This window comes from Quercus suber, unplaced genomic scaffold (genome assembly GCF_002906115.3).
Source record: "Quercus suber isolate HL8 unplaced genomic scaffold, Cork oak 2.0 scaffold_208, whole genome shotgun sequence".
Lineage (NCBI taxonomy): Eukaryota > Viridiplantae > Streptophyta > Magnoliopsida > Fagales > Fagaceae > Quercus > Quercus suber.
The window spans coordinates 752,018-774,232 of NW_027069666.1; the positions used below are offsets into that span (position 1 = coordinate 752,018).

General features: G+C 33.2%; 2 protein-coding genes and 1 long non-coding RNA gene across 3 annotated transcripts; all 3 read left to right on the forward strand.

Annotated features, from left to right (window-relative positions):
- The first annotated feature begins 1,231 nt into the window (after positions 1-1,231).
- On the forward strand, positions 1,232-2,285 carry LOC136070072 (uncharacterized). Its single transcript, XR_010631301.1, has 3 exons — positions 1,232-1,318; positions 1,814-1,869; positions 2,198-2,285. It is a non-coding gene; the product is annotated as an uncharacterized LOC136070072 (long non-coding RNA).
- A 623-nt stretch (positions 2,286-2,908) lies between these two features.
- LOC136070079 (uncharacterized) lies at positions 2,909-5,238 on the forward strand. The gene is made up of 5 exons (XM_065779445.1): positions 2,909-3,193; positions 3,450-3,609; positions 3,711-3,797; positions 4,507-4,634; positions 5,105-5,238. Exons 1-5 carry the CDS (start codon positions 2,976-2,978, stop codon positions 5,205-5,207), a joined length of 696 nt encoding a protein of 231 aa, XP_065635517.1. The 5' UTR covers positions 2,909-2,975; the 3' UTR covers positions 5,208-5,238.
- Positions 5,239-7,056: 1,818 nt separating this feature from the next.
- LOC112003581 (uncharacterized) lies at positions 7,057-13,644 on the forward strand. Its single transcript, XM_065779446.1, has 8 exons — positions 7,057-7,505; positions 8,738-8,838; positions 9,598-9,793; positions 9,898-9,990; positions 10,595-10,654; positions 10,811-10,885; positions 11,135-11,215; positions 13,116-13,644. The coding sequence occupies exons 1-8, from the start codon at positions 7,290-7,292 to the stop codon at positions 13,503-13,505; spliced, it is 1,212 nt and encodes a 403-aa protein (XP_065635518.1). The 5' UTR covers positions 7,057-7,289; the 3' UTR covers positions 13,506-13,644.
- The last annotated feature ends 8,571 nt before the right edge of the window (positions 13,645-22,215 follow it).

Below are 22,215 nucleotides of genomic sequence, written 5' to 3' on the forward strand. Positions count from 1 at the left end.
TTATAACAGAGATAAATGGTCCAGTGGGCCTAACAGAAAAGCCCAAGCCTAACACTCCGAATAAATATTTGGATGGAAACTTTTTACTATTTTTTTTTATAGGAACATTTTACTTGCTGGTTTGGTGGATATATATGAGTTTTATTTTTTATTTTTTTTAAAATCTTATTGATATAAGAAATATAATTTTTTTTTTAATAACGGAGATAAATGGTCCAATGGGCCTAACAGGAAAGCCCAAGCCTAACACTCAGAATAAAGTACCCAACGTTGGTTTAAGGTGCTGATTCCCAATCTGATGAGGTTGGTTACTGCTCAAGCAGACAAGATTGATTTGGATTGAAAATGCCACCCAAATTGGAACCACTTTCCTTTTGAGGGTTTTTTTTTTTTGGATAATTCAATAGTATTTCTATTTTCCTTGTAGGGTTGCACTTCTTAGGAAGTACAACTGTACAACAGAACAAAAACCCAGGAAGACTGGCATCATTTCTAAGTATCAAAATAATCCTTAAAATAAAATAAATTAAAAATTAAAAAATCTAAGCAATGTTTAGCACTAAAAAAAAAAAGTGAGGGTATGAACAGGTCAGTATAGGCCCAAACTCAAACATAACAGGATGTACTAATTATATATCTTCTGCGTATGGATTGGACTAAACTTGAAAATAAGCCCAAAAGAAAAGAAAGGAAAAACAAACCTTGCCACTGGTCCATGGCCCAAATTTGAGGAAAAAGTCCAATAAAGAGTAACTCTTTTTTTTTCTGAGATAGTTTTAATATATGACATTCGCTCTTGATGATAACTCTTTACGATCAAACCAAGACACTAATTGATTTTTGGTGTAAGCGAAGATTGAATCTAGATCTTTTATTCAATTATCAGAAATTTTATCAGTTGAATTAATTGAAACCCACATAAAGAGTAATTATTAGATACTCTCATAGCAGTAAATGATGCTTCATTTCATTATACTCAGGGAATACCAAAAAAAATTTCCACAAATAAGAATATAAGATGACATATATTTTTATCACGGATAATACACATTATTTACTTAATGTAACTAATGAAGTTCCTTATGTATTGCACATGACAAGGACACATATCATTTTTTTACTGTGAGCTGAAATCTAATGCTCCAAATTTGTTTGGAGCTAATCTTTGTCCCAATTTTTAAGCCCTTTAATTACTTATTTTTTGTTGACAATTCGATAGATAAGACTAGCAAAGGAGAAAGATTTGAGCCTCTTCGTTGGAAACAAATAAGAGGTGCCTAAGCCCAAAGAAAAGCCCAGCAAAGAGAGACAAGTCCTGGTGAGCGCCTTACATTTGATTCTTGGATTGTAATTAATGTTTGTTTTCTTGGAAATATTTTGGAGACTTGGTTTGAATGATTAGGATTTTTAAATTGTGAAATGAAGATTTGGTTTAATACTACTTTGATTTGATGAGATCTTAAACGTGCAATTTGATTCTTTATCACAATTAAATAATTTATTTAAAAAAATTATTTCATAAAATATTTTTTAATTTAAAATATAATAAAAGAGGCAAAATCACTTTAGACACTCAACGGCAATTCTTTATCAAGGATGGCTAAAATTGAACAAAATTAAAATTAGAAGACTGAATTAAACAAATCAAATTTAGACTGAATTAAATTTTAGGCAAAATAAATTTGTAATTTAGCCTTATAATTATTATATTTAAGATTTAGGAAGTCTGTTAAATTCAGCTTACTTTAGTAAAGTTACTACAGTGGTAATGTTTTATAATATTCTGTCTCTTTTCTTTCCGAACTGAGTTTAGCAAGCACCTGGACCTCTCTCTCTCTGAGCAAAGTCAAACCATGGCAACAGTATCAGGTACTGCCTTATCAATATATATTTATGCTATTAATTAATGTATTAGACCATTAGGTAATCTTCTATTATTGCTCTTTTGTCCGTTTATATATGAAATATCTGTGTCTGAATTGGCCCCCCAAATATATATTTATTTGTAAATGTAGAAACTTAAAAAAAAGAAAAAAGAAAAAAGAAGCTCAGATGAAACCCATTCTATGAAAATTGGGAAGTGCAAATCAATGGGTGGGAGCATTGTGTTGGTTCTACTGTTGTCCTTGTGTTTACTATTATTTTCAGTCTTTAATGTGTCTGATTTTCATGACCCATTATCTGAATTTGGAAGCAGCTTCAGTCCCAATCCTCAATTCTTCAGTTTGAATCTCACATTGCACAACCATCACTTGCTGAATTCTTTTCAAGCCCTTTTCACCAGGTGCTCAATTTCTTGTCTTTTGTCTTTTGCATGGTTTTTTTTGAAAGAAGTTGATGCATTTTATACCCTCAAAGTAACAAGCCCACAATTATAAAAATAAAACAATGGCACAGGCAAGTTAGAATCTTGCTTTGATTAAACTTGGCTTTATCAATTTCTTCTTTCAAAAAATCCCAACTTTTAGACACTCAACGGCAATTCTTTATCAAGGATGACTAAAATTGAACAAAATTAAAATTAGAAGACTGAATTAAACAAATCAAATTTAGACTGAATTAAATTTTAGGCAAAATAAATTTGTAATTTAGCCTTATAATTATTATATTTAAGATTTAGGAAGTCTGTTAAATTCAGCTTACTTTAGTAAAGTTACTACAGTAGTAATGTTTTATAATATTCTGTCTCTTTTCTTTCCGAACTGAGTTTAGCAAGCACCTGGACGTCTCTCTCTCTCTCTCTCTCTCTCTGAGCAAAGTCAAACCATGTCAACAGTATCAGGTACTGCCTTATCAATATATATTTATGCTATTAATTAATGTATTAGACCATTAGGTAATCTTCTATTATTGCTCTTTTGTCCGTTTATATATGAAATATCTGTGTCTGAATTGGCCCCCCAAATATATATTTATTTGTAAATGTAGAAACTTAAAAAAAAAAAAAAAAAAGAAGCTCAGATGAAACCCATTCTATGAAAATTGGGAAGTGCAAATCAATGGGTGGGAGCATTGTGTTGGTTCTACTGTTGTCCTTGTTTTTACTATTATTTTCAGTCTTTAATGTGTCTGATTTTCATGACCCATTATCTGAATTTGGAAGCAGCTTCAGTCCCAATCCTCAATTCTTCAGTTTGAATCTCACATTGCACAACCATCACTTGCTGAATTCTTTTCAAGCCCTTTTCACCAGGTGCTCAATTTCTTGTCTTTTGTCTTTTGCATGGTTTTTTTGAAAGAAGTTGATGCATTTTATACCCTCAAAGTAACAAGCCCACAATTATAAAAATAAAACAATGGCATAGGCATAGGCAAGTTAGAATCTTGCTTTGATTAAAATTGGCTTTATCAATTTCTTCTTTCAAAAAATCCCAACTTGTGCGTTTTATATGAACATAATATCAAATTTCTCTGAACAGAACCTTAATATCTGCTGTACCCTTATGCAGGAAATTGGTTTCATATGCAGAGACAAACAACGGAAATTCAGCTCCCAAGAGTTCAAATATGAGAAATGATAGTTACATCGAAGGGCCATTGGTAGAGGAGTTCACATTTCCTGCAAATTCTGCTCTATTCAATAGCTGTCATGCTTCTACCATTGTTGAGGTTATACAGGACAAAAGCATCTGCACTTTTATTGTAGGTTTGTAATGTTTACTTTATTGATGTAAATGGACTAGATTGTGGTTTCTTTGTGGTTTGTGTAGGTTGAGAAAGATCACTTTTTGGTTGCCTATTTTGGGGGTTCATTAGAGGGGGCTCCTGATGTGAAAATTTGGTTGCAACGCTACAAGGTAATCATATATTTAATTTATAAGGTCAATGAATTTCTTGAATTGTTCCTTTTTGAATTAACAGAGGGATGAGCCTATAAAGTTTCTGCTCATCCAAGTATATGCTCGTCATATAGTCCAAATTGAAACTATAATTTTGTAGTTACTTTAACTATAATGTCCCTCCTTTGTGACATATGCTGCTTGTATGTTCTGATTTTTCTCCTAATTCTCTCTCTCAGCCCAGCCTTGAAATTTTAAATTGAGGTCGCATTTTGCAAGCAAATCCACTAACAAGAAGGTGGTTTGGGTTGTTTTATTTGCTACTTAAATTCATTTCCCAGTGTACAAGTGACTTTTTTTTTCCCTAAAAATATTTACAATGTAAGAACCCTTAATCCCCCATCTTGTACCCCCGTGCATTGATCCCTAGACCTCCACCTTTGCAAGGAGGAGAAGTACCACTAAAGCTTTGGTACAAATGACTGTTTAGATTAGCATTTATTGGAGGGTTTCTTCGAATCACCTGACCCCTTCCCTTTGTGTTAATTATATGGTTTGGTTTCTTAAATGTTTCTTAATCATATGAACCCACTGGCAAATGAATTTAATCACTCCATTTCAATTCCATGAGGAATATATTTGTTTTGAACTTACTGGGTATATTTCTTTTTCAATATTTTAGATTTATAAGGTTACCTAACCCAATGGGCGGAAATTTTCCTGGCAGAATGGCAGTTGGCAGTCACCTGTTGTCGTTGATGAACAAGAAGATGTTCCGCTGTGGAACCCTGTGCTATTCAAACTTCCATCAGATGAGCTGCTGCTCTTCTATAAAATAGGTCCAGAGGTTCAAAAGTAATGCAATTAATGGTTGTTCATTCTTTGTTACTTGTTTCTATCTGCAAATCTCTTTTTTAACCTAATTACATGATGATGTTCTTTTCTATGACATATTTTAGGTTCAGCTGTAATAATGTTTCCGTGGACCTTGTTTGTAATTATTTATTTTAATGGTTTGAACCGGGTATAGTTATAGCTTTATAGCCTTGAAACTCTGGAATAAATACCAATAAATTTGCTGTTTTGGGACTTAGGCTATCAAATGGTTGAGAAGTTACATTTCAATCTTTAAAGTATTTCAATGAATGTGTTTTTTTTTTTTTTTTTTTTTTTTTTTTTTTTTCATTCTGTGCTTTGTTAATTATCATTATTGTTATCACTACACTCTTGATTTTTTTAGCACCCCGCAGATATGTGAACTTAATTGTAATTACTGCCATTTTTTGCGTACAACCTCTGCTAACTGTTGGCTTATTGAATTTCAGATGGAGTGGATGCATGAAGCGGTCATATGACAAAGGTATTACTTGGACAGATAGAGAACAACTTCCTCCTGGTATATTAGGTCCTATAAAGAATAAGGTATAACTTCATTGTGATGTATGTTCATATGACATATTAGGGGGGGAACCAGGAATTTTTGTTTTGTGGGGTGGGGAAGATATGCCATCATATTGATTTGCAATTAAAAAAAAAAAAAAAAAACGAAGTACACACACAGTCACACATATGTATGTACTGATGCATTAGTTTATAAAAAGTTAAATTTTTTACTCCAGACTAAGTCATAACTCATTATATATATATATATATATATGTTGTATACAAAAGTTACATGTCTACAAAATTATCTTATATAAGAGTTTTACATCTTTCTAAATTTTACTGATTATAAAAAAAGCTCTCTAATTTTCTGTAAACACGTATACCAAATATTCAAAAAATGACTTAGCATCTTCCTTGAAAGTTATGCTTGACGATCGTTTTTCATAGAATACAATTCATGGTGGTGAAAATTTTAGCAATTTCTTTTTTTTTATTTTTTATTTATAAGGAGGAGAATTTGTGTACAAAAGTCACTTAGTCTCATATGGAGAAGTTTTGGAGAATTTGATTCAGGAAAAAAACAATTAACAGAAAAGAGAAGCTTTGGAGAATTTAGTTATGTGAGACTCTTAGGAAATGTAAATGGAAAAGCTAAGCCAAACTAATGGGCCTGACATAACTGACGTGGGGTAGAGAGTTTCAAAAGTAAAATGCAATTGTAAAAGTAAGTCAACAGATAGTAAATGAAAAATGGTATGGCTTCAAGTTTGCAAAGCAAGCTTGAAAAGATCACTACGAAGGCGCCGGGGGGGGGGGGGAGTGATTTTGCCTCTTTTATTATATTTTAAATTAAAAAATATTTTATGAAATAATTTTTTTTAAATAAATTATTTAATTGTGATGAAGAATCAAATTGCACGTTTAAGATCTCATCAAATCAAAGTAGTATTAAACCAAATCTTCATTTCACAATTTAAAAATCCTAATCATTCAAACCAAGTCTCCAAAATATTTCCAAGAAAACAAACATTAATTACAATCCAAGAATCAAATGTAAGGCGCTCACTAGGACTTGTCTCTCTTTGCTGGGCTTTTCTTTGGGCTTAGGCACCTCTTATTTGTTTCCAACGAAGAGGCTCAAATCTTTCTCCTTTGCTAGTCTTATCTATCAAATTGTCAACAAAAAATAAGTAATTAAGGGCTTAAAAATTGGGACAAAGATTAGCTCCAAACAAATTTGGAGCATTAGATTTCAGCTCACAGTAGAAAAATGATATGTGTCCTTGTCATGTGCAATACATAAGGCACTTCATTAGTTACATTAAGTAAATCATGTGTATTACCTGTGATAAAAATATATGTCATCTTATATTCTTATTTGCGGAAATTTTTTTAGGTATTCCCTGAGTATAGTGAAATGAAGCATCATTCACTGCTATGAGAGTATCTAATAATTACTCTTTATGTGGGTTTCAATTAATTCAACTGATAAAATTTCTGATAATTGAATAAAAGATCTAGATTCAATCTTCGCTTACACCAAAAATCAATTAGTGTCTTGGTTTGATCGTAAAAAGTTATCATCAAGAGCGAATGTTATATATTAAAACTATCTCAGAAAAAAAAGAGTTACTCTTTATTGGACTTTTTCCTCAAATTTGGGCCATGGACCAGTGGCAAGGTTTGTTTTTCCTTTCTTTTCTTTTGGGCTTATTTTCAAGTTTAGTCCAATCCATACGCAGAAGATATATAATTAGTACATCCTGTTATGTTTGAGTTTGGGCCTATACTGACCTGTTCATACCCTCACTTTTTTTTTTTAGTGCTAAACATTGCTTAGATTTTTTAATTTTTAATTTATTTTATTTTAAGGATTATTTTGATACTTAGAAATGATGCCAGTCTTCCTGGGTTTTTGTTCTGTTGTACAGTTGTACTTCCTAAGAAGTGCAACCCTACAAGGAAAATAGAAAGCAAACATAGTAGGTATATTTGACTGCCAAGGAGTCTTTGCTTTTTTAAGAAACAAACAAGCACAAAACACAAATAAGGGAGAGGTTGGTTAAGGATCCAACTTCAACTCAAGACAGAGTTAAAGAGAGAGACAGACATACATATATTCCCATGGCCTCCTCCCAATCTTCAAAGTTCTTGACATTGACAGCAACCATAACTTTAGCTCTCGCCGCAGCTCTCTCTGCTTCCACAGCCCTCTCCTTCTATATGTGGAGGAGGAAATCTAGGAGTTTGGAATCCAAGGTGGTAGAGCTCGAGAAATCCCTCAAGTCCTCCATGGACAAATGTTGTGCTGAGAGGCAAGGTCGTATTCGAGCTCAGCAGGTACACTTCTTCTTTCCTCTTGATAAATTTTCATACTTTATGCAGATTTATTTTGTGGGTTAGGACTCAAAAACGAATATGGGATCATTTAAAGGTGCATAATTGTAGTTTTGTATTCTTATCGTCAATAAACTCATGTGGGTCCTGCGAAAAAAAAAATTTTGTTGGAAATAATGCTGTCCATTTCAGGCAGAGATTAATGTAAATTGATAGCTATTTTGTTACAGTTTCCACTAAAATAGTTTTTGTGTTTTTAATGATTTTTTTTTCCCTGTTACTCTGTTTGATTAATTTCATTGTGGGAGTAATGGTATTACTTTTGTAATGCGCCACTGAGTTTTCATTACTTCATGTTTCACTAGTACTTTAACATAATAAAAAGAACCAAAAAAAAAAAAAAACTGTGTGTTTGTATTCTTATGGAAGAATTTCTTACTTGAAAACCATTTGTTGGGACTTGGGAGTGATAAACTGTAACTCAAACAAGCTAGAGGGATCATGTCTCATCCTCCCTGGAGCTTTGCAAGATGCTATTAGTGTTAATTTTTTCTTTGTCATAGCTCCTACTGCCGTGTCATATTCTATATGATTGATGGGATGTGTGTGGTGCTTGATCTATTATGTTGGTTATGCTGGAGTTCGGGGGCTAATATCCATGCAATCATTGAGGATATTTCCGGTATTTGAGTAGATGCCCTAGGCTTTTCATTGTAACTCCTGTCATAGTCTTCATAATGAAACTTTGGCACCTTCATGGACATAGCCCTAGTTTTTGGGTGAGCCACGTAAAATATAGAGTTTGTGCATGTGTGTTGATCTTTTCTGTTGTTTGCATCTCACAGATCTTGAGTTAGGTTTCATGTTTTGTAACAACAAGATCCTTGTCAGCTATTTCTTAAAAGAGTCTAGTTTTCATCCTCGGTGATGACAATCTTGTGATTATAAATTCAATGTTGATATCATATCCATTCGATGAGGTCTAGCTGGAGGGTGAGTTTGTGGGTTCAAGATCCATTGGGTGCGTGCGTAACTTACCAATCAAAAAATAAAACATAAAAATTGTGGCATCATCTTTGTGATTTTCCTGTTGTTGCATATTTACATCTTTCTTTCTGTGTTGTTGATGACCCAGCAATTCTGTAACTATTTACCATTGGGCCGATTGTATCTCATTACAAGTGTTTGTTGTGCTTGGTTATGTCCTCGTGTTATTTACTGATTTCTTTTTGTAGGCATTAAGGAAGGGGCTAGCACACCCTCAGGCCAACAATTTGGAATTGTCTGCTTATCCCATGGCACCTATTGGTATCATCCAGTCATGCTACTCTACTAGGTGCTTGCAATTATATCATCAGTTATTTAAATAAACATGTCCAGCTATGAAGAGTTTTACCCTTTCTTTGTTCTTAAAGAAATTTTTTCCCCTAGGGTCGCATTTAAAAGTGGTGGAATGTGTTTGTAAATTTTTTTAAAAGCATATACGTTCATTTCAATAGAAAATTAAAACTTTCTATTCCATAAAAGTGGCATAAACTAAGTAGACATGCTATCATTATTCTGTGAGGAAACTGGAAATATACATGAGCGTTTTGCTAGTTTTATTGAAGGATATATTCATTTCAATAGAAAATAAGGGGACTTTCTAACTTAAAAGGGGCATAAAATAAGTAGACATGCTATCATTATTCTGTAAGGAAACTGGATGTTCACATGAGCGCTTTGCTCCTTTTTATCCCCAGAGAATAATTGTTGGCAGGAGATTGGAATGGAATTGTTTAGTATGGTTTGAATAAAGTAGATTTCTTGTTGATCTCTAGAAGAGTTCAAGTTTGATCAGAAGATCTGCTACTCAGAGCCAGTAATGTTGACAGAGAATCTGAAGTTAATTTTCACTTTACTGCCATCAGCCTTTCATAATCATGATAAAGTTCTTTAATGAAAACCTGTGATGAAAACCTCTGCATTTATTGAATGTGCAATTTTTGTGTGTTATCTATGTATTTGGTAAAAGCTTAATAAACATGGCCATATAGTTATGCATGTCTTTGCTTCTTTAATGTCCCAAAAATGAATTCAGTTTTTGTTTGTGCAGGAATGGGACACCAAGGCAACCTTTACTTGTACCCCTTGCTAGGGCATGTTTGATCTTTGATCCATCTCGGGTTCCCCCTGCATCCCGTGAGGGTCTTAAAGAATACTCTCATTGCTGGATTATATATGTATTTCACCTAAATACAAATCTGGAGAATTTGTGGAAGCAACCATCTAAATCAAGGTTCAAAGCAAAGGTATGTGGCTCTACCATTTAAATTCTGTTTAACAATGGTGCATGCTAATAATTGTTTCCTCTATATCTTTTTTAACTTGTATAAAAGGTTGGCTGGATGGATAGGTGAGAGTACCAAGATTGAAAGGTGGAAGGATGGGAGTCTTTGCTACACGATCCCCACATCGGCCATGCCCTATTGGACTCACCGTTGCTAAGGTAAGGACTAATGTTACATGTGCATAGACATCTCTTGTATGCTTCAACAAAAGCAAAGATGCATATAGTTTTCCATAGAATAATATAAATTTAAATTTAGTTCAGAGGAGGGGAATTGAACTTTCCATAAGTTTGAGATACTAAAAATTCTATGAAAATTTGGCTCCCAACATTTCTAGGTTCATCTTTTCAGAAATATTAATTAATGTTTAGGGTGAGCATCATTTTCTCAAACAATATTACCTGTATAATAGTAAGAAGAATTCCAGATATACCCTTGTTACAAATTAGAGGTTTGAAATCTCATGGAGCACAAAGTCCTAAAACATCTTTCTCCATTATTTAAACCTGCTGTTCTATCTCTCTCTCGCTCTCTCTCTCTCTCTCACACACACACACACACACACACACATTATGTATATTGTGTGTGTGTGTGTGTGTGTGTGTGTATTCTTTAAATAAGTTTCACCACGTTACATCTAATATGATTTCATTCTTTTCCAATTTTTATGTGAGAAGTTGATTTCTTTAAATAAAAGACAAGTATGGAAATTAAGAAGTGGAATATAATCAGTTTAATAAAGCTAGATTCTGTGTACTGTAGGTGGAGGCTGTACAAGATAATATGGTTCTTCTCTCTGGTGTGGATCTGGTTGATGGGACAGTAAGTTTTCCACTATTTGTCTTTGCCAGCCACACTAATTTAGACTCTGGCTTTCTTTGCTTGTTTCTATGGTATAATTTTAAAGTAAATGCATCCATATGCGATGTTGATGATTTAAATCACAAAGTCAAGCTCATTGTTTCATTTTATTTACAGCCGGTGCTTGATATCAAACCTAATCTACCATACTGTGATAGCATTGAAGGAGCAAGAGTGCCGAAGTGGGTATCGGTATTATCTCCTCTAGTTCTTTATAAACCACATACTATATGATACTAACTTTTCCTTTGAGAGTGAAAGCTATACTGAAGACTAAAATCGTCTATCTAATATTGGCTCAGAGTTTGCTTTTCCCCCTTTTTCCCCTTCCACCACCACCACACACCCCCCCCTCCCCCCCCCCTTTTCTCAGCTTTTTGTTTTGGTAATGCATTATTGGTAGTTCCTTTTTGTTATCAATTGACATTTTTGTATGCACAGGAGGACAATCTGTTAGCAGTAGCTTCTGTTAGCTTCTCTGAGGACTTCCCTTACACTCTTGCTGAGTGTTGGGTTAAAACAGTGAGTGGTTTAATGTTCTGTTTGAAATATTTTTTTGTATTATATGGTGGGATGGTTTAGAATATTCTTAATATTCTTTACTAGCATTTGGGCACATTATGATATTTTTATTATTCTTTATACTAGCATTTGGGCACATGGATTGCATGGCTGACTACCACATACAAAAAATTATATGAATTAAAAATAAAATAAAATAAATTTTGCAGCATCTTTTCTGCATTGATTTATTATGCAGATAGGCAGCAACTTGAGCTAAAATAATACAATATTTTGCAGCCAATTAGGAAATCATAGGGAAGAATGTCATACAAAAAGAAAAGGCAGAATCAGGATTTAAACTGAGATAGGACTATGTCGATCAAAAGTCATTATGGTTCCAGCAGCCACATCGGGCTAACAGCTGTAGCTGCATTTTAATTGCTAAGCATGTGTTAGCCATGCTTTGGCTTGTAGTCCCAAAAAAGTCACCTATTTTTTTTCAATAATATGTAAGGCACCGCCATTCCTTGAATCAACCTCTCCAAAAATAAGACTATCTACCGACCGGCCCTCCTAGACCCCGCATAAGCAGGAGCCTTGTGCACTGGATATGTCTTCTTTTTTTCTTTTTCTATTTTTATGTAAGGCACCACCATTCTCCTTGTGTATAAAATTTTCAAAAAAAGAAGAAGAAGAAGAATACAGGATGCAAATAAGAAGAAAAACAATATAGTAGTTGGCCCTTCAAAATAAAACATTAATTCCATTGAAATAAGTGGGGCTTGAGGTAAAAGACATGCCAGGTTTACTACCACTAACATCCTCTTTTTCTTTTCTTTTATTTTATTTTCTTTTTCTTTTTTATAAGTAATGCTTATATATATATAAAGACATGCGAGGTTTATAAGTAATGCTTATGGCCATTTCTCCACACAAACTCACTAAATGTTCTACTTATTCTGACAATAGGATAGGCACAGTCTTCAGTAATTTGTTGAAAATACATAATTGTGGAATAGATTGATATTATGATGACTGTCCAAAGTAATAAGAGAAACTAATTATTCTAGCCTGAAATTATCTTATTCTTAGGTGCGAACTAATCTCTTGTAGATACATCATCTTGCTAATTGCAGGGTAGATGTCACTGGTGTTACTACAAATCATCAAATGTTCCCATTGGTGATTTCTAGAGGTTTCTTTGACTACTTGTCTCCATCTATGAAAGGATACGTGATTGCCAGGAGAAAAAAAGGAAAAAAAAATTAATAATAATAATTTTTTTCCTTTTTCTCATCTTTTCTACTATATAATAATAGAATATCAGTTGTGGCTTCCCAGCATATACAATGTTTAAGAATTGATCAAGCGAACAGTAGCTAGAACTTTATCTCTGTCAAATCTATATGACACATCTATTGATATTACTTAGCAAAAAAGACCAATCACCTATTAGCCTATGGTGTGGGGGGTAATAACTAAGAAATATCAGCGGTAGAGTTTGGAATCATTGATTATTTTAATACCAATAAGAACAGCATTCATCCAGTTTAGGTGCTACTTGGGGCCTGGATTTTATATTGTTTGTAAATTGAAAAATCGATGAAGAAAATGAGAAAAAAAAAAGGATGATTAGAAAGTTCATTAACTAAACTCATTCAGCCTGGCTATGTAGCATGAGTGGACCTTTTTTTTTTTTTTTTTTTAATAGAGGCATGAGAAGACCTTACGCCTATATTAGTTCAGAAAAATCTCTCCACCTTTTTCCCTGAAGTAGTAGATTATGTATGTACCTATGTATCTTACTTTCTTCTACTGCATCATATCAGTGTAGTTAATTGGCATTTTGTTTGATATTAACCTCTGCCTTTTTATGCTTCTAATTTTTATTTAAATATTGTGATCCTTTTTTTTCCAGGAAAAGAAGTCACTTTATGCATCACCAGATGAGTTCCAAAGTTTAATAAAGCAGGTGCTTTCATGGGATATTCGGTCACTGGCTCAGAGAAATCGACCTCATGACTATCGTGTTGAGACAGAAAATGGTATAGCATTAGGTAATACCTCTGATTCAAACAGTTACCAAGATGAGAAAGCATCTACCCACATAACTGATCAGGCTTCTCCTATCGAGGAAATAATTTATCACTTGAGTTTGGAAGGACTAGATGTTTCATATAGAATTGATTGCAATGGAAATGTCCTTGTTGAGAAAGTCACAATTTCATCTGATGTCCCAGACAATCATCGAAAGCGCTGCAATTACTCAGAATGGAGTGACAAACTTAGGTTTCATAAAGGTCTTTGAGACCCGATGTTGTTTCATTACTTAGAATTCTTTTTGTCAACTTCCTAACAAGTTTGATTTCCAAATATTTTTGTGAAATGAGTGGCTACCCCAAGCAATTTTTAGCTGAATGCAAGGCCTGGGAATAGCATTTTGGTTATATTATTGGCCACATTTTATTTTCATTCTAATTTCAATTATTAGAAGCTGGGAGCCTGGGTGCGTTTATTGGTTCATAGGTTTCTTCTTTTTTTTTTTCTTTTTTTTTTTCTTTGAGTGCTGCTTCATTGTTTTTTATATTTTTATTTTTTGGGTCTAGCTGTATCATTGTTCTTGTGAAGACCTAAACTAGTATCCATTGGGAGCAGGGTCGAGTTCATGTGGCAGAGGTGATGGTTTAACTATTCTCTGGGATGACAATTTGGAGCTCTATGTTAACAACTACTCCCAAGTAGGCAACAGCACATTGATGCCTCGATGGTGCACAGTGCTATTAGCAAGGCTAACGGGTTTCCATGCTCACTTTGATACATTCTCAGAAGGAAAGAATCATGGGCCTTGTTATAGTACTTGAGCTCAATTAATAAATGTCCTTGGCTGTGCATTAGGGGGCTTCAATGAAATCTTGGTTAAAGTGGGAAGTCTAGTATGAAACAATGTCCATGATCGCAGATGAATGCATTCATAGATGCCATTTACAGGTGCCACCCACATGACCTAAGTTTCCAAGTTTCACCATTCACATTAAATCCTTAGACCACTATATTTGGAGTTTTAAATAGTTTAGTTTTAAAATATTATCAACTCCCTATTTCCTTTATTTTTTCTTACTTTCTTACATTTATCTTTTCAATATTGTTCCTTGCACAATTTTAACCGCATAATGAATTACTTTCATATTTAACTATTTAATGATGAAGATGGTAGTGTTAATTTATTTTATTATTATTATTATTTTTTTTTAAAGGTAGAATGTAATTTGGGTGGGGCTTTCCATTTGGGAACTTAGGCAATTGTCTAAATTCCCCAAGTGGGGGGGAGCTCCATGGTTTGTCCTATCGTATAATATCATTTTTATATGGCAATTTTAAACATACTATATTGCAATCTTAAACTACGGTATCTCATATCCATTTTAGAAAAGTAGTATGTAATTTGGGTGGGGCTTTTCATTTGGGACTTAAGCAATTGTCTAAGTCCTCCAAGTGGAGGGAAGAGGTTCATAGTTTGTCCTATTGTACAATGTTATTTTTATATGGCAATTTTAAACAAATTATATTGCAATCTTAAACAATGGTATCTCATATCCATTTTTTAAAAAGTAGTATGTAATTTGGGTGGGGCTTTTCATATGGGTACTTGAGCAATTGTCTAAGTCCTCCGAGAGGAGGGAAGAGGTTCATAGTTTGTCCTATTGTACAATATCACTTTTATATGGCAATTTTAAACGAACTATATTGCAATCTTAAACTATTGTATCTCATATCAATTTTTTTTATCGATAGCATGTAACTTGGGAAGGGCTTTCCATTTGGGCACTTACGTAGTTGTCTAAGGCTGTGTTTTGTTCAATGTAAATCGAATTCCGAGTGTAAAATGAATTCAGGTGAAAATATTTTTAGGAAAAGAAAATATTTTCTAGTGTTTGGTTGCATTTTAAAAATTATATTAGAAAACAATTTTTAATGTTTGATAACATTCCGAAAATGTTATTTTCCTACAAATTTTTCACATTTTCCCAGTCATTTTCTTAGCTACCAAACAAATTTTATAATAGAAAAATTCAAAATATACACTTAACACAACCAAAAATCAAAATAAAAACATCTTTTATTCACAAACTCGGTGAGAGGAGGAAGAAAGGGTGAGAGATTGAGGGAAAGAGAGGATCGGAGTGGATGGAGGTGGCGGCGGCTAGATCAGGTAGGTTTGGGGGTGGAGTGGAGTGGGCTGGTGGTCGGTGGCAGCCAGATTAGCCAGTGCGTTGGAGAGGTGGGTCTTGAGTGTTTGAGAGAAAGAGATGGGTAACGGCAGTTCGAGCTTGGGGCTTTGGGCGACGAGATCAGTGGTTTGATTTAGAGACGGTAGCGACAATGAGGGTGGGTGGTGGGTTGTAGATTGGTGACATGCAGTTGAAGATTTGGCCTTGGTTGGTCAGAGGGAAAGAGAGAATGAGGGAGGAAGAGAAGGGGACGGTGGACGCAGCTTACGGCGGATGGTGTACGGAGCTTGCACGGCGAACGATAGATGATGAACGGAGCTTGCATGGCAGTCTGATTCCTTTGGTGCTCTCTTTCTTTCTCTTCGGGTTGTTGAGTTCTGAGTGAGGCTGGAAATCCATTGAAGGTAAAATAAAAGTGTAATTGGTTTATACATGCATTTATTCTTGTAGGAGGAAGTAGCATCTGAGCCAGAGCTAAATGGCTAATAAAGAAGCGCAAGAAAATGCTAGAGAAATCAAGCTGTTTCCACAGTATATAATGGAGTCAAATAAAAGGCCAGCACACATATAATAGAAATATAAGTGTTAAAAGTGCAAGCAACATCCCACAGCAGAGTTGCATAACCCAAGCCACAGAGCTAGCAAGTGGTATAGCAGCTGCTAATGAGAGATGCACTAGCCAAGCCATAAGAGTAGCAGGCAGCGCAGCAGTTGCTGATGCAATATGCACTGGTCAAGCCACGAGGGCAGCAAGCAGTGCAGCACTTGCTGATGAGGAGTGCATTGCTCAGACCACAAAGCTTGCATCAAATGCCTTGATTAGCATAGAAGTCTTGGAATTGATTGAGGCAATGCCACATCATGAATTCTTCATCCAAGAGCATTGAAGTAGTTAGTTCCGTGAATCTAGGAGGTTGTTACTCAAAGACTGACACGTGTACAATTTCTAGAAGTTTCAAATAACTGTTTTTTGGCACCTTTAGGGAGTTAGTTATATTTTTCTGTGTATATAAAACAGAGCACCTTATGTATTGGTTTCATTCATTCCAATTCTTGTAATTCTCTCTCAATCAATGAAATCCTCTCAATTCTATTTAGATTTCTCAGTTTTTACAATAAGGCTTTTCTTTATCTCAGCCCTAAGGCTAGTAGGGTTGTTAGCAACAAATGAATGAATATTTTCGTAGGTAGGTGATTCTTGTCAGGTTTTAAGACTCTAGATATTGAACATATGCTTACCCAAAATTTAAGTTCAAAGTTGAGGCAATAGCTAAGCCATTTTAGGCAGACAGTTACATATCTTATTGTGGACTCAGCTAAAAATGAATGAACCATTGTAACATAATTAAAATATTCTTTTAGCAAGTATCAAATATATTGGTCACAGAACACAAACTCTTGATGACATATTCATGATACCGAGCTAAAGTAGATCATCTCAAGCACAACACAATATTGTTTCTCAACAATATTTAATTATCACATTTCAAATTGTTTCTCTACAAATCCAGAACACATAACTATTACTCAATAAAGAGAACCAACTTTAATAAAGATATACTTGTATTAAAATTTGCTTTATAAATTTACTCTGGTATTACTCAAATCCGTAACACGTAACCATTATACAACAGAGAACACTCGATTTCTAAAGCTCAATCGAGGAAACCAAAAAAAAAAAAAAACACTCACAATTTCACACCGAAGCAATGCAATCTTCTGCCTTTCCAATTTAGTCAAATTCCCTCAAATTTTAACTGAGAGAGCGAGATGGTGAGGGAGAGTCAGAATCTGTCACTCCCTTGTTCTCTCCCGTTCTAGCTTTAGCCTTTTTACGCTCTCTTATGAACACGATAACCCACAGAATGGCAACTGTTCCCGATATTGCAGAATAAATGGTGAAGGTTTTTTGAAAACACTCCAAACCAATGCAAGTATTTTTAAAATCAAAGTGTTGAAAAGGTGGTAATTGCTGGAGTGCAGACTTTTCATAAAAAGAAGAGAGAATGACTATTTTGAACACATAAGTAAACAAAGGCACAGATAATCTTAATATTGAGTATAAAAAATAAAAAATCTTTTTAAAATAGAACTTGAATATCATTGACACCAGCATAAGCTGTGCCCCATGGCACAACGATATAAAAAAGAAAATAAGGTATGTGTTTAGAAGAAGAATAGGAAATGCGACCAAAGCAAGACATATTGTAGAAATAAAAAGGGTTATAAATAGGACCAAAGATGGAGAAATTTTTTTTTTTAATAAAAAAAGTGAAAAATAGGAACTAAGAATTTTACCCAAAAAATTTGAAAATGCAGTCAACGAAATCAATCGGTTTAAATTGGTTGGTTCATTTGACAGGGACTCAGCCACCAATCGCAGGTTATCGATAACGCTAGTGGTGATGGCGATCAACCGCCCCAGCCGCCCAGATTACGATGAAGTCGATGGAGTACAGAACCCTGAGATTTCCTTATTCCAAGATCTCCATTTTCTCGTCTTCCCTTTCTGTTCTGCCGTTACTTTTTTTCAATTTCTTCTTCGGGTCTTTTTCTACTGCTGTAGAATATCCAATCAAGAGATTGGAAACCCAAAGCGAATAGAGGAGAACTGTGAGGGTGATATTGGTTTTTTTGTGTGCATCAGTGAACGGTTTAACCGCTAAGATAACGGCCATAGGATGGCGACTCCAATAAAGGCAGAATGTCCGTCATCGTTTGACTCTTTTGAGATTATCGGCGATAACCCAAAGGTTACCAAACCCGGAACCAATGCAAGCATTAGAAGCCTCTTGTAGTCGACATTTCTCGAAGAATTTGAGGTCAATCTGAATGAGGAAGGAAGGCGAAAGACTTGTATAGCCGTTGCTATGATTAGGAAATGTTTGAGAGGATTTTTTGAAACTTCTTCATACAACTCTGTCTCAGAAATGACGTATGATCAATTCGGCTGAAGAAGCTCCAAGGCAAAACCACATAAAATGAGAAGGGGTTGTGTGACCGTTAGTGGCTGTCGACTGTAAGCCACATCAGAAATAATACCAATGAACCTCAGTAATGTTGAAAGGATTAGCACTTTAAAAGTGCAAAACTCTTCCACTAAAAGAAACCAAACGGGTACACCCTTTTCCCAAGTCCTTAAACCATGAGATTGTGTTAACCTCTCTCTCCGTTGGCAAGAAGGTCTTCAGGTCTGTTGAGTAAGGTGAAAAGAAAAAGGAGGAGCCGCTAGTCAAAACAGCAGGAGTGCAGCACCATGCCAGTATCAAACCTCTTCAGCAATTCAAATATCTTCATTTGAGTTTGCTTGTTATTTTCTTTCTTCTTTTTGTGTGTGTGAGTTTTTTTTTTTTGGGGGGGGGGGGGGGGGGGTGGAGGAATACAAACAACAAAGCCTCTTTATAAAGTAATTAAAATGATGAGAGGGTTGTTTAGAGAGAGCAATCTTCATGGTGAGACTCATCGTCGGTGAGAGGGTTGTATAGCAAAAAGCTGTTTTTTAGTTTAAAATGAATGTCTGGGAAAAAGTTATGAAGAGTGAATCGGAATTTTTGACGTCATTTTCATTGATTTTACGTGGTTTAAAATTAGAGAATTACTGTATTCACAAAATTTTCATAACAAATTATAGGTGGTTAGTTGTTATTGGTTCAAATTTAAACTTTTCACTAAAATTACTTTTTTACCCTAACAATAACAGCTAATAACAACTTACTACTGATATACCCTGCACCCTAGTTTAAGCAAGGACACATAACACCTCCTGTCAAAACACATCCATAACTTCTTTTACCAAAAAAAAAAAAAAAAAGAAAAGAAAAAAAGAAAAACAAACAAATAAACAAAAACAAAACAACAGCTCCTAATCTCTAATTTCTCCAAGATTATTAGTAATTTAAATAGATACTAAAATAATAAGTTCTAGTTAACTTAATTAGTAAAATTTCATATTATTGAATAAGTAATTTGGATTCACCTATACCAAAAATTAATCAGTGTTTTAACTTAATGATAAATAGTAATTATTATGGAGTGAACACCATAAATTAAAAATTAATAATATATATATAATATATATATATATAGTCAATATTTATTTAAATTTAGTTTAAAAATAATTATTTAATTGATATTGACATGGGTTAATTTAATCTAGTCATTCCATAATATAATTTTAATAATGTTCTAGTTAACTTAATTAGTAAAATTTCTTATTATTGAATAAGTTATTTGGATCTATCTATACTAAAAATCAATTAGTGCATATATATTGATAGTCAATATTTATTTAAATACAATTTAAAATAATTATTTAATTGATATTGACGTGGGTTGATTTAATCTACTTATTACATTAAAGTTACTATGTTAAATTATTTTGTATCATACATATAAATTTAATTGTGAATGTTACATTACACAAATTGGGCATAATTTTTAAAAATTTTAGATAGCCAAACGCCTAGGATATTTCTTAGAATACCAACTATGACTCTACCATTGGACTGGTTTACACGATGTGTATCTATACTAAATATAAAAGGGTTTCCCTCTTTCAATTGAACTTTTATTTGGTTTAAAAATACATTCATTAATGAAAAGTAATTTCATTTAGAAATAGGATCATAAATGTCAAATAACAAATTTCATTTCAAATTCAAAAAAAGAATTCCTAAAATTTAGAATTTTTTTCCTTTCACGTTCAAAAAAGAAATTACAGATACTGCTTATTTCTAAAGTTTATCTTTTTTATTTTTTTTAAAAAATAAAAAAATATTTATAAATTATAATATATGTAAATTATTAATTTTTATTATAAAAAATAGAAGAGTCTTTAAGAATATGCGTGAGCGCGTGCTCAAAGGCTAGTATATATATATATATATATATGTATATGATAAATTTGAATTTATGACATCATTATATGATAATTATTTATTGTTTTCACTTTTCAGACCAAAACAAGTATGTATTTCTCTTCTCAAGAATAAAGTCCTTGTTTACTGTATGGAGGTCCTTTCTAATTGTTAATTTGTGATTTAAAAATTCAAATGTTTACTGTCTAATTGTATTTTATATACATACATATATATATATATATTAATATATTACACCTTTCAATTTTGCAAAAAATATTGTTAGGCCCCTTCCACCAACATCTATTAAAATTTTACCATTAATCCACACAAAACAATTTTTCTAGGCAAGTTAGCGATAAAAAAGCACATTTACATCGTTGTAATAGTCATTACGAATGTCAAGAGATCAATTTAGAAACAATCTCAAACTTAGATGTTAGAAGGGTGTTAATGCACCTTTTTTTTTTTGGATTTTTTTTTTTTTCAAAATAACATCAATTTTCCAATAATTTTGTTAGTTGGCACATTTTCAAAACTATTTACGAAACTAACATCTCGAGTGCAACCGACTCGATTTTGGAGTGCTAAAATCGAGTCAATTGAACACGGTTTCATTTAAATTGAAATCGACCCTTACAGACTTGATTTCTCAGTCATGCTCACTCCGTCTCTCACTCTCTCACGTCCGTTGGCAACAACACTCTGTCAACAAACCCAATGAAATCCAGAGAGAAACATCAAGAATCAAGAAATGAGTTCCCTCAACAAACCCAATGAAACATCAACAATTAAGAAACCCAAAGACCCAAAGAGAATCAAGAACAAGAATCAAGAAACCCACCCAAAGATCCAGAGAGAAACTTCAACACACCCCGTTGTCGCCGCCTAGAGCCTTCACCACTTGGGTTCAATCACTGTTGCCTCCTAGATCCTTCGTTTCACTGTCGCTGCCTCTTTGGATTTTTATTTTATTTATTTTATTTATTTATTTATTTTTTGTTGTTTCTTCGTGGTTTGGGTTTTGTTATTCGTGGGTTTCTGATTTGGTTTCTATCTTTGTTGATTTCTTCTTTTTCGTGATTTCTAGGTTTCAAGGTTTCTGGTTGTGAGTGAGAGATGGAGTATAATGGAAAACGCATGGATAAGAAATNTAGTTTAAGCAAGGACACATAACACCTCCTGTCAAAACACATCCATAACTTCTTTTACCAAAAAAAAAAAAAAAAAGAAAAGAAAAAAAGAAAAACAAACAAATAAACAAAAACAAAACAACAGCTCCTAATCTCTAATTTCTCCAAGATTATTAGTAATTTAAATAGATACTAAAATAATAAGTTCTAGTTAACTTAATTAGTAAAATTTCATATTATTGAATAAGTAATTTGGATTCACCTATACCAAAAATTAATCAGTGTTTTAACTTAATGATAAATAGTAATTATTATGGAGTGAACACCATAAATTAAAAATTAATAATATATATATAATATATATATATATAGTCAATATTTATTTAAATTTAGTTTAAAAATAATTATTTAATTGATATTGACATGGGTTAATTTAATCTAGTCATTCCATAATATAATTTTAATAATGTTCTAGTTAACTTAATTAGTAAAATTTCTTATTATTGAATAAGTTATTTGGATCTATCTATACTAAAAATCAATTAGTGCATATATATTGATAGTCAATATTTATTTAAATACAATTTAAAATAATTATTTAATTGATATTGACGTGGGTTGATTTAATCTACTTATTACATTAAAGTTACTATGTTAAATTATTTTGTATCATACATATAAATTTAATTGTGAATGTTACATTACACAAATTGGGCATAATTTTTAAAAATTTTAGATAGCCAAACGCCTAGGATATTTCTTAGAATACCAACTATGACTCTACCATTGGACTGGTTTAC